The 11,082-nt window shown below is 45.3% G+C and overlaps 1 protein-coding gene across 1 annotated transcript; it reads left to right on the top strand.

The window, feature by feature from the left end:
- Positions 1-8,248: 8,248 nt before the first annotated feature.
- On the top strand, positions 8,249-10,192 carry LOC100833365 (GDSL esterase/lipase At5g45910). The gene is made up of 4 exons (XM_003564259.4): positions 8,249-8,731; positions 8,856-9,065; positions 9,196-9,618; positions 9,735-10,192. Exons 1-4 carry the CDS (start codon positions 8,485-8,487, stop codon positions 9,947-9,949), a joined length of 1,095 nt encoding a protein of 364 aa, XP_003564307.1. The 5' UTR covers positions 8,249-8,484; the 3' UTR covers positions 9,950-10,192.
- The last annotated feature ends 890 nt before the right edge of the window (positions 10,193-11,082 follow it).

Genomic DNA, 11,082 nt, shown 5'->3' with positions numbered 1-11,082 from the left:
ACGAAATTCCACGGCGATACATCCTGAAGAGGTACACAAAAAATGCAGTTACCGACCCGGTATTTAACCGCAGAGACTACAAAATGATGGCGCGGGACGGGACATCCCTAGAGTACAGGCGAACAATGCTGTCCAACGAGGCGATGAAGACAGTGAACAAAGGCATGTCATCGGACCACATGTTCAACGTAGGCATGCGAGCTTTCAAAGAAGTGAATTCGCGAATGGATGAAGAAGGGATCGAAACAAACGATGGGGCAGATAATCACACAGAAGAATGCTATCCCGAAGGGCCGGCTGTCTCCGATGAGATTCCAACGACAAATCATACTGAGGATGATGCGATGAAAGAAGCAACAAAGATGTATGCTCATGCACAGCCGCCTAAAGTCGCGAAAACAAAAGGAAGTAGGAACAAGAAGAAGGATGAAGCGCCTGCACCTGCCCGTCCAGAACCTAAGCTCGACGCCAATGGAAATCCCAAAGGTCAAAGGTTGTGCAGCAACTGCAACAAGATAGCAGGGCACAATGCAAGAACATGCAAAAAGTGGCAGAACAGCTCCTTGAGGCCCATCAAAAGGTGTACGGGGCTTCCACCGCGACAGAAAGAGTAAAGATATGCATCAGAAATGTGCTTGCAAAACAGGACGAAGGAATACTAGATAACGAACAGCTTCTGGACACGGATGAGGATGAGGATTATGAGGACCAAACAGACGATGGTGAGAATGAGGACGATGAAGAAGATTATGATGAAAATGAAGAAGATCAGGACGGAGAAGGTAAAGGGGAAGAACAATTCCAGACAGAAGTGACGAATGAGCAAACTCTTGAAATTGCTGACAACAACAAACCATCTCTCCTTGTTCCAGAAGGACAAAGAACGTGCAGCATATGCAAAAAGAAGGCTTCGCACAACTCATGGACATGCCCTGACAAGGATGAGATCTTGAAAAAGAAGCTTGAAGAGCAACAAAAATCGGGGGATAAGGATATGGTGTCACAAGGGAAGAGAACTTGTAGCAACCGTGGGAAGATTAGAGGGCACAATGCTAGGACTTGCAAGAAGTTGCAGCTGGAAGAACAGCTCCGCGCGCAGATGGAGTTGGCATCACAGAATATTGCTCAAAGGAGCAGCCCCGAAGAGCAGATACAACCAATGCGTACCACAAGACGTAGTGCAAGGCTGCAGTAGTTCGCGTTCCAAAAAAATACATCGAGAGCTATTAGGGTAGTTCACTTAAAATTGTCTGAGTTTAGCTTGTTACTGTGATTAATGTGCAGACTTCGCTCTGGGAGTTCAGTCGTAGCTTTTAGGAGAGTTCACTCTTTACTGTTCGAAAGTTCTATCTTATAATAGAAAGAAGTTTATCTTGTTACTGTGATTAACGTGCAGACTACACTGTGGGGGTTCAGTCATAGCTTTTAGAGAAGTTCACTCTTTGTTGTTCGAAAGTTCTGTCTTATAATAGAAAGAAGTTTATTTTGTTACTGTGATTAATGTGCAGACTACACTGTGGGGGTTCAGTCATAGCTTTTAGGCAAGTTCACTCTTTGCTGTTCGGAAGTTCTTTCTTATAATAGAAAGAAGTTTAGCTTGATACTGTGATTAATGTGCAGACTTCGCTGTGTTACCTATGGGAGTTCAGTCATAACCTGTTAGGGGAGTTCGCTCTTTACTGCTCGGAAGTTCTGTCCTATAATATACAGAACTTTAGCTTGTTACTCTGATTAATGGGAGTTCAGTCATGACTTATTGTGGAAGTTCACTCTTTACCGCTCAGAAGTTCTATCTTACAATAGACAGAAGTCCACAACACGCAGGTGCCCCAAAAACAAGAAAAAAGTTGAGAAACAAGGCATAAATAAAAAACAGATCAGAAATTGAAGTTCACTCGTTTTGTATTCGGGGGGATGTTCTGTCTCTTCTAGCACAGGAGTCCATCGAAGCACAAGAAAAAGAGAAAGTTACATCGAATGAAGCGGAAACTAGAAGTTCATATGTACATACTGAGGAAGTTATGATACACACACGCGAATGGAATCGAGGTCCAGATACACACACAGAAAACACAAGTGAACACAGGGATGCATATGGAATCGAGGTCCAGATACACACTTTTTACTGCCGTGAAAGTTATCTTTTATGAATGCAGAGGTCCAGATACACACATGACCTTGAGGCAAAAAAAATGTAGCAACAAAACAGGGATGCATATGAAAGTTCACTATTTACTGCCTTGGAAGTTCTATTTTATAAACACAGAGGTCCAGATATACAAGACACACAATACACATCAGTTTTGCTGACACCATGTACAAAAGCTTAAATTGGCAGCGTGTTTGGGATGATTCACAACAGGAACATAAAAAAATGCACAGAAAATACAAGTGTCACTTCACAAACACATGGGTAGATACATTGCATACACGAAGGCGCCGACAAAATTCAAATTTCCTAGTTTTGAAGACCACACGCTTGAGAAGAATCTCAAGTGGCACCAGCGGTAGACTGCGACTGCGACGCAATATCTAGCAGCAGCACAAGATCTCTGAGTATGCTTGGCCAGTCATCAGGAGACAGTTCACATGACAACATAGACAACAGGAAGTTCACCTTACAGCAAACAGAGAAGTTCACATCTAATCCTTATGAAAGTTCATATATCATCACATGGGGTCAATTAAAAAACAAGCCATTGCAGATGCCAGAGCTTCACTCATACAACATATACAACATGTGAAGTTAAGAGCATAAGCAGCACATCTAACACATCTGAAATTCACAAAGCGACATAGCCAACAGGAGGTTCACACTTAATCCTTAAAGCAGTTCACAAGCAATTAAAATTGCAACCCAGCTTTATAAATGCGTATATGAAGTTCACATGACAACATGGACAGCAGGAAGTTCACATTTCAGTAACAGAGAAGTTCACATCTAATCCTTATGAAAGTTCACATATCAGCACATGGGGTAAATTAAAAAACAAGCCATTGCAGATGCTAGAGCTTCACTCATACAACATATACATCATGTAAAGTTAGCAGCATAAGGAGCACATCTAACACATCTGAAGTTCACAAAGCAACATAGCCAGTAGGAGGTTCACACTTAATTCTTAAAACAGATCACAAGTAAGTAAAATTGCAACCCAACTTTATAAATGCCTATATGAAGTTCACAGGACAACATGGACAGCAGGAAGTTCACATTTCAGTAACAGGAAGTTCATAGTTGACACATATGGAAGTTCGCATATCAGCACAACAGCTAAAGCTTCAGAACCAACAAAATACAGATGGAGGTTCACATTTAGCACACAGGAAGTTCACATGCGAGTAAACGTATCAGTAAATCATACACACCTGCCTGAGTCTAATGCAAGCAACACTTGGTACAAATCTACAACATTAAGCACTCAAACAAAAAATAAATATCAAACATCTATTTACAGCAATGTGGTGACATTGCAAACCCTAAAATCATAAGAAAATAAGCAACCAAAAAAACAAGCACAACCTAAAAATCGCGCGCATTCACAATAAGAGGTGGGCAGGGGAGGGGTGCGAGAGGGAGCATATCATCGAATAAGTCCGGAGAACCACTATCCATTGACGCCAATTTGGGTGAAAAACCTGGAATCAGAGCATGTGGATGCATAGGTCAAAATCGGAGAGGACAGAGCAAGGGGCGTGAAGACCAGACCGACGAAATTGTGATACATACCAGTAGAAAAAGCTCTTGAACCCTAAATCCACGAACAGACGGCGGCGCTCGGCGCTGGACACGACGGAGTTCGCGGAGCGCTCCAAGTGGCGTGAGGGGGTGTCGGGGCTGCAGATTTTAGAGGAAACGGGTGCGCAACCGCCGTGCCTCGCTTATCGCCACCACTCCCGAGAGGTTTGCCGATGAACTGCCAGAAATCGGGGCGCGGTTTTGACGGTTGTCACGAGAGCGGAGATGGAGAGAGCGAGTTCGGGGGGAGATTGAGGGGTTTTGCGGAGACGCAGTTGTCGGGGCGCGTAGGGATTAGAAAAAAAAAACAAAGAAAAACGCCCCGCGGGGTTTAAGTGCGTTCCGCGTACAGACAGAGAGGAAGTTCACATCCGCAGCAGAGGGAAGTTCACTCGTGCAGCCGCGAAAGTTCAGATCGTTCACTGTTTAGTTAAATAGAAACCTGTTCCTGTTTAGATTGTGTGTGTATCTTCTCTAAAAGTTTTAGGTTGCTTCCGGGTCACGGCTCGGATCGAACCTAATTAAGCACGGGTGTACGTTCGTCAGGAAAGAGTCGTTAGCCTTGCCGGAAGGTTCGTGCACGGCTGCACGCATGTGTGTGTGTGTTCGCTTGCAAGACACAGTACTGTCACCTCACGTCGTTGCCGCCGATAAGGACTGCCTTAATTTGCTGCACTTGGCGCACGCGCTAGCTTGGCTTGTTGGCAACTAATTAGCGAATTTTCGAACGGAAGAAGAAAGATGTCTTCTTGCATTGCTACTAGCTACCTCAGCTAAGCTAGCTAGTAGCTAGTACTAGTGTGCACCAGCTCCTAATTGTCCTAGAGCGGTTCAAGTTGCTGGGATTATTCCGTCTGTGCATGCATGGACAGGACAAGTTGTTGTGCTAGTAGCATTTTTTTTTTAAACAGCTAGTAGCATTTTTCTATAAGTAGGATTATGCAATTTGTGTAACATAAAACTGATACCAGTAATCTATATTAAAAAAAATACTAACTAATGACTGTGATTTCGTATCATGTAAAATGCATATTCATCATAACCACTGATCGTATATATAAACGGAAGGACACACCTACTAAATATCTAAATTTTCATTAGCTATGCTCTGACGTTGATCACAAGAGACAGCATCTATTCCGAACAGAGCACGTGCATGGTGGATGTAAGTCAAACAGTCTCATGATCTGATTGATCCCCTCCGTCCTGTTAATTAATCTGATTGATAGCACATGAAAGCGTAGTTTCCTCTCTAAACACTATCGGAACTTGTCCCATACTGTAATATATAGCTACACAGTAGCAAGCAAGTGAACAACCCAGTGATGGATGCTGATCTAGTACGAGTACGACAAACAACAGCCGTTGCATGTGTATATGTATACATGCATCAATTCCTTGGTCGATCGATATTGGAGTTGTTGACGCTCGCCCTCTTTTTATTACTCCTTCCGTCCAATAACTCTTGTCGTTGTTTTAGTACCGACAAGAATTATGGAACTGAAGAAATACGTATATAAAGGTGCCAATGGAGACACTATTCAGGTTATCAAGCAGGGCACTACAATATATTTTTACATAATACCTCCTACGTTACATAATTTTTGTCGGAATATTACATGTATTTAGACGTTTTTTAGGAATAGATACATTTATTTTTGGCAAATTTGAGACAAGAATTATGAAACGAAATGAGTATATACAATCAGCAGTTTAGCACCATGCTTTGTAACTGCCACCTCAACACAAAACTTTTTTTCTTTTTTATTACGTGTGTTCACAACTTCACATCATTGCGTGCATGCATGTATGCACACAGTTAGCTAGAACCTAATGAAGCACGTACGTACGGCCGGTGGGCGTTTGGAAAGAAGAGTCGTTGTTAGCTAGCCGCCGGGAAGGGGTCTTTTGGAAGCTGGTCCGTAGGTGCGTTCGTGTGTTCGCTTGCAAGGCACATAGCATCTCGATTGATCATGCATGCATGCACAGCCTGATTAATTAATTAATTAATGAGGCTAGCCAGTGGCATTACTTCCCTAATTAATTAATGACCAAACTTGAGTAGGTTGATTAACGGGTAGATTAGAGTGGCCAGGTGCTAATGATGGATGCATCCATGCATGCCTTTTTCCTGGAATGCGTGACAGCAAGAGGGCTAGAGGAGCAAGGAATCGAACTACTTGTCAAAAAGATGCGCCTACCTTGACGTTGGTCTGGTCTCGTCTCATCATGAAGGAGATATATATAGCATAGCAAGATAACCTTGTTTATTTGATTAATATTTTCTGAACTTTGTTCATCAAAGCATGTGGTTAAAATAGTACACTGTATGCATGACGTGGAGTGGCCAAGTTGATTTCCATCAGCCTTGCTACTGATGCGATGCGATGATGCAAATGTCAGGATTTCCTTTTCTCTCTTTGACCGACCAACATATGCCACTCTGTTTAGCTGACGCACAAGTCAAATTAACGATCCGCTGCTGTCACAGCTAGCACGTGAACGGTTTGATCTGGATAGGATCAAACAGTGTCCTTTAATTAACGGTCTGATTAAACACTAGTCCTTTCCATCCTGTCATATATCTAATTAATCTTTTTCTAGGATAAATGGATAAGGAACTCAAGAGAATTGACACGCCATCCACCCGGCAAACAACAGCCGTTGCATGCATTCTAGCTAAGACTGGCTCCTTTTTACGTTCAAGTGTAAGTGGCAAAGGAGATTTTCAGGTAGCAGCCAGCACTTGCTATTGCTGCCTGCTACATATAACTACTACCACTACATACACATGTCTAGCTACATGCACACAAGCAAAGAAGAACATCTCTTCATCCATAAAGCCATACATATAGCTACAACCCACATGCTTTATAGAGTTGCCGTGCATATATGTGTTTGTGTAACTACATCATCATGCATGGCCGGCCCCTGCAGATGCTGTTGCTGTTGCTGACAATGGTGTTTGACCTGCTGATAGATAGCTTGCTAGCTTCCTGAGCCGGGAAAAGGGGAGGAGGAAGAAACAAAGGAAAGCAAATGGTGGCGTGTGATTGACACAAACAAGCTAGCTAGCACACACACATATAACCACCCGGCCGGTGCTGTTTAGCTGGCTTTCTGTTTCAGAAGGAGCACGGCTAGCTAGCTAGCTTTTTGGCCTTTGAATTCAAACAAAGGACTAGTTGCCAGTTTTAATGGGCTGTGGAATCAAAGTAACATGTCTGTGATGCTGATATGATGATGATGATGGAATTGATCGATTACCTAATCAGGTCCTTCAGACTTCAGAGTTGTATTTTTGTTTTGTTTTTCTGGAGAGACAACAGTCTGAAGTTGTGTTGAGCTTTTCTGAAAGTCGTTATGTTGAGTCTCTAGCAGTATATAGCACCCATGATGTCAGACTAGAAATTAAAAGTGCCAACGGTTTCATGCAATTAAAGTAGAGGATATATATGTGCAAATAAAGTTGAGTAGCAGAACTGTTCTGAGCTTCTCAGATTCTTTTCTCCCGAGAATCGGACAATGGATTTCTCTGCCGACAAGGAATCATGCAGCGGCAACAGAGAATGGAACAGGCAGAGTTCATTGGAGCTGAGAGTTTGTAGTAATTCTCAGATGGTACCATTTCATTTCCTGATTAATTTCTCAATGATTGGATTTTATTTTTGTACTAGTATTTGATTGGAGTAAGAGTCAGTGGAAAAACTGATTAGTAGGTAGCTGTATTATTGTTCTTGACACTGATTAGGTAGTTGTGTATTAATTATACCCCCATAGCCATACTCCTAAGTCCAACAACTAGACTGGCACCAACGAGACACAGGTCCATCATCTCAAAATGTAGCAGTATTATACGGCCCATCCATACCATACTGCATATAATTGGCCATCTTCGCTTTAATCCCTCACATGGATTGAAAATGAGAGAATATAAATAGGAAAAAGGAAATATAGGTCACACTTTGATGTCCCCCTCTTTATTGGAACATCACAAATTAATCACCGGAAAGCTATGCCAACCAGACAGCTAACGCTAACGGCGATTCTTCGCATGATTGACCCATGAATGGCTTTTGTGAAAACACGTCTAATTATTTTATTGATTCCAAACCAAAATTGATAGAAATTGCAGCAAAGGTCTGAAACTCTGAATAGACCGACACCACCAAGGTTTTAGGCTTCAACCACACGATATTCAGACAGCATATTAAGTTCCCCTAATGTCAATGAAAATGTAATTTACTACTCCAGTAGTTGTGTGTGTTAACCCAAGCAGAGTTGCAGGCTTGGGAAGGCGAAAATGCTCAAGAAAAATGCAATTTGAACTTTTCCTCTAGAAAAACACATACAGTCAAGCTACAAAGTAAAAAAGCAGAGACGGAATTAAGAACAGGGCAAGGATCGATTCGATCGATGCACTGTTATGATTGACCACGAGGAGGAAAGGATAGGAATCGTCAGAAAAGGAAGCGAGAAGATAAAACATGCAGTCGATGCATGCCCCAACAACCAAATGGTAGTTTAGTGTAAGCGGTTAGGCCCGGTGGATCATGAAGATTGATTGACCCGAGGCGAGGCGGGCTCATGGCGCAAGAGCTACGTCCTACCAGATGATCAACCGGCCGTGTGTATATATAAGCCGGAGAACCCCCCGCCAATTCTCATCATCCATCCACTGACTCACCAAGTGATCAATCCAAAATCCAATCCCAGAGCAGAGCAGAGCTCCGGCTAGCAAAACAATGGCGGTGTCTCGGGAGCTGCTGCTCGTGGCGCTCCTGGTGGTGTTCTCGTGTGATCTCATGGCGGTGTCGGGGCAGAAGTTCAACGCCCTTTACAGCTTCGGCGACTCCATGTCCGACACCGGCAACCTCTGCGTCAATGGCGCCCCCGCCGGGCTTACCCTGACGCAGCCCCCCTACGGCGAGACCTTCTTCGGCCGCGCCACCTGCCGCTGCTCCGACGGCCGCCTTGTCGTCGACTTCCTCGGTTCGCACTTTGTTTCTTGTTTGCATTGAAAACAGAGCACATACTCTGTTTTTGAACTAAAAACAGAGTTTTCCACATGTGGCGTGATGTTGAAGCTCTGTTTTTGTTTTGTTGGATTGTGCAGCTGAGAGGTTCGGGCTGCCGCTGCTGCCGCCGTCGAAGCAAGGGTCAGCCGACTTCAAGAAGGGCGCCAACATGGCCATCATCGGCGCCACCGCCATGGGCTCCAGCTTCTTCCAGTCCCTCGGCGTCGGCGACAAGATCTGGAACAACGGCCCCCTCGACACCCAGATCCAGTGGTTCCAGAACCTCCTCCCCTCCGTCTGCGGCTCCTGTACGTCCATTCGCTCCACTTTACTTTGCACTTTGATGATTCGTCACGTCCCGCCATGTGTCACTGACACGTGGTGGGGTTACGTTACCTTACGGTTCACTGACGCCGTTAACGGCTTACATACATGAAGCGTGCAAGACGTACCTGTCGAAGTCCCTCTTCGTGCTCGGCGAGCTGGGGGGGAACGACTACAACGCGCAGCTGTTCGGCGGGTACACGCCGGAGCAGGCGGCGGGGCAGAGCCCGGCGATCGTCGACGGCATCGGCAGCGGCGCTGAGAAGCTGATCAGTCTAGGAGCCATGTACATCGTCATCCCGGGTGTCCTCCCCGTGGGCTGCTTCCCCATCTACTTGACCCTTTACCAGACCTCCAACGGCGGGGACTACGACCAGTACGGGTGCCTGAAGCGGTTCAACGCGCTGTCGCAGCGCCACAACTCGCTGCTCCAGGCCAAGGTGTCCAGCCTCCAGAGCAAGTACCCCTGGGCCAAGATCATGTACGCCGACTTCTACTCCCATGTCTACGACATGGTCAAGAGCCCCTCCAGCTACGGTATGCAATGACTGATCCTTCTTCTTCTTCGACGGCGACGACGAGGACGACGACTACGGCGATCGAACTGGGTGGTTTTCTGATTTTACTTTGCATTGGCTGAAAATGTGTTGCAGGGTTTAGCACGAATTTGAGGGCGTGCTGTGGAGCGGGAGGGGGCAAGTACAACTACCAGAACGGGGCGAGGTGCGGCATGGCGGGCGCCTCGGCGTGCGGGAACCCGGCGTCGTCGCTCAGCTGGGACGGGATCCACCTCACGGAGGCGGCATACAAGAAGATCGCCGACGGGTGGGTCAATGGGGCCTACTGCCACCCGGCCATTCTGTCCTAGATCGAGCTCCATGGACATCTCTCTGGTTCTGGCATTGCTAGCTCCTCAAAGTTGGGGGGAGAATTGCTTGTTTTAGCGGAAAAGAAGAAGGAGAAGATGTGTTGCGAGAATAATTTAATTCAGCAGCAATTTTTCTCGTACGTGTGTTGTGATTTCCGGTTTGTGTAGAGCGCGATTGGGCGGTTATTTATGTGTTGAATTGAATACCTTGTTCAATGATTTGGTTGAGATCGGTCCCGTAAACCCGTGCATGCATGAAGATGCCACAATTTGATCATCAGTACAGTAGCTGCAAAGGATACATACGGCGCGGCAGCCATTAACAAAAGGAAGACAAATAGCTGTCATCCTAAGGCATGCCGACAGCCGCAACAGTTGTACTCTGGCGTCGACTGAAAGACCCAGGAAAATGTGCCAAAAAGGCCCGGCCGGAGAGCCGGACACATGCATGTACAAGTAATGCGCCCCCCTTCGCCTTTGCCCTTCTCAACCTAATCATGGAGTCATTCGAAGATCATGTAGATTGAACTACTTACTTACTACAGAGGCAGAGTGTGATCTGTGTGTCCATTATCAGATTTTTTTCCAACTGGCAATGATCTGTTTGTTCCCCGGAATTAAACGAAGAGCGATTCATGAATCATGATGAAATGTGTTGTCGTTTAACACAGAGCTTTTTTTGGCAGTTGAAATGAAACTGGGCTCTCGATGGGCCAATCAAGAGGCCGTGAGTCGAGTACCATTGCTTGTAGGGAGCCTTCAAAGATTGATTTTCCAGTACAACATTGTTCAAGCCTTCCAAAGCTTGCTTTTTTTCTTTCTTTTTAGGTAAATTTCACAGAATCATACTTTTTGTAACAGTGGTCTCACAAAACCACAGTTGTTGCTAACAGTCTCACAAAACCACAACTTTTGGGACAGTGAGTCTCAAAAAACCCTAACCTCGATGATTAGGTGGCTTGATGGTGTTTATGACGACCTGAGCCCACAGTCAGTTGCCACGCCAGCTTTCCCGACCCGTCTCCAATGCCACCAGGCCCACAATTCAGTTGCCAAGTCAGCCTCCCCGACCAGTCTCCAATGCCACGGCCCACAAGTCAGTTGCCACGTCCGCTTTCCCGACCCATCTCCAA

The sequence above is a fragment of the Brachypodium distachyon genome, chromosome 1 (genome assembly GCF_000005505.3).
Source record: "Brachypodium distachyon strain Bd21 chromosome 1, Brachypodium_distachyon_v3.0, whole genome shotgun sequence".
NCBI lineage: Eukaryota > Viridiplantae > Streptophyta > Magnoliopsida > Poales > Poaceae > Brachypodium > Brachypodium distachyon.
The sequence above is the reverse complement of the archived record's forward strand: the minus strand, read 5'-3'. Positions and strand labels throughout refer to the sequence as shown.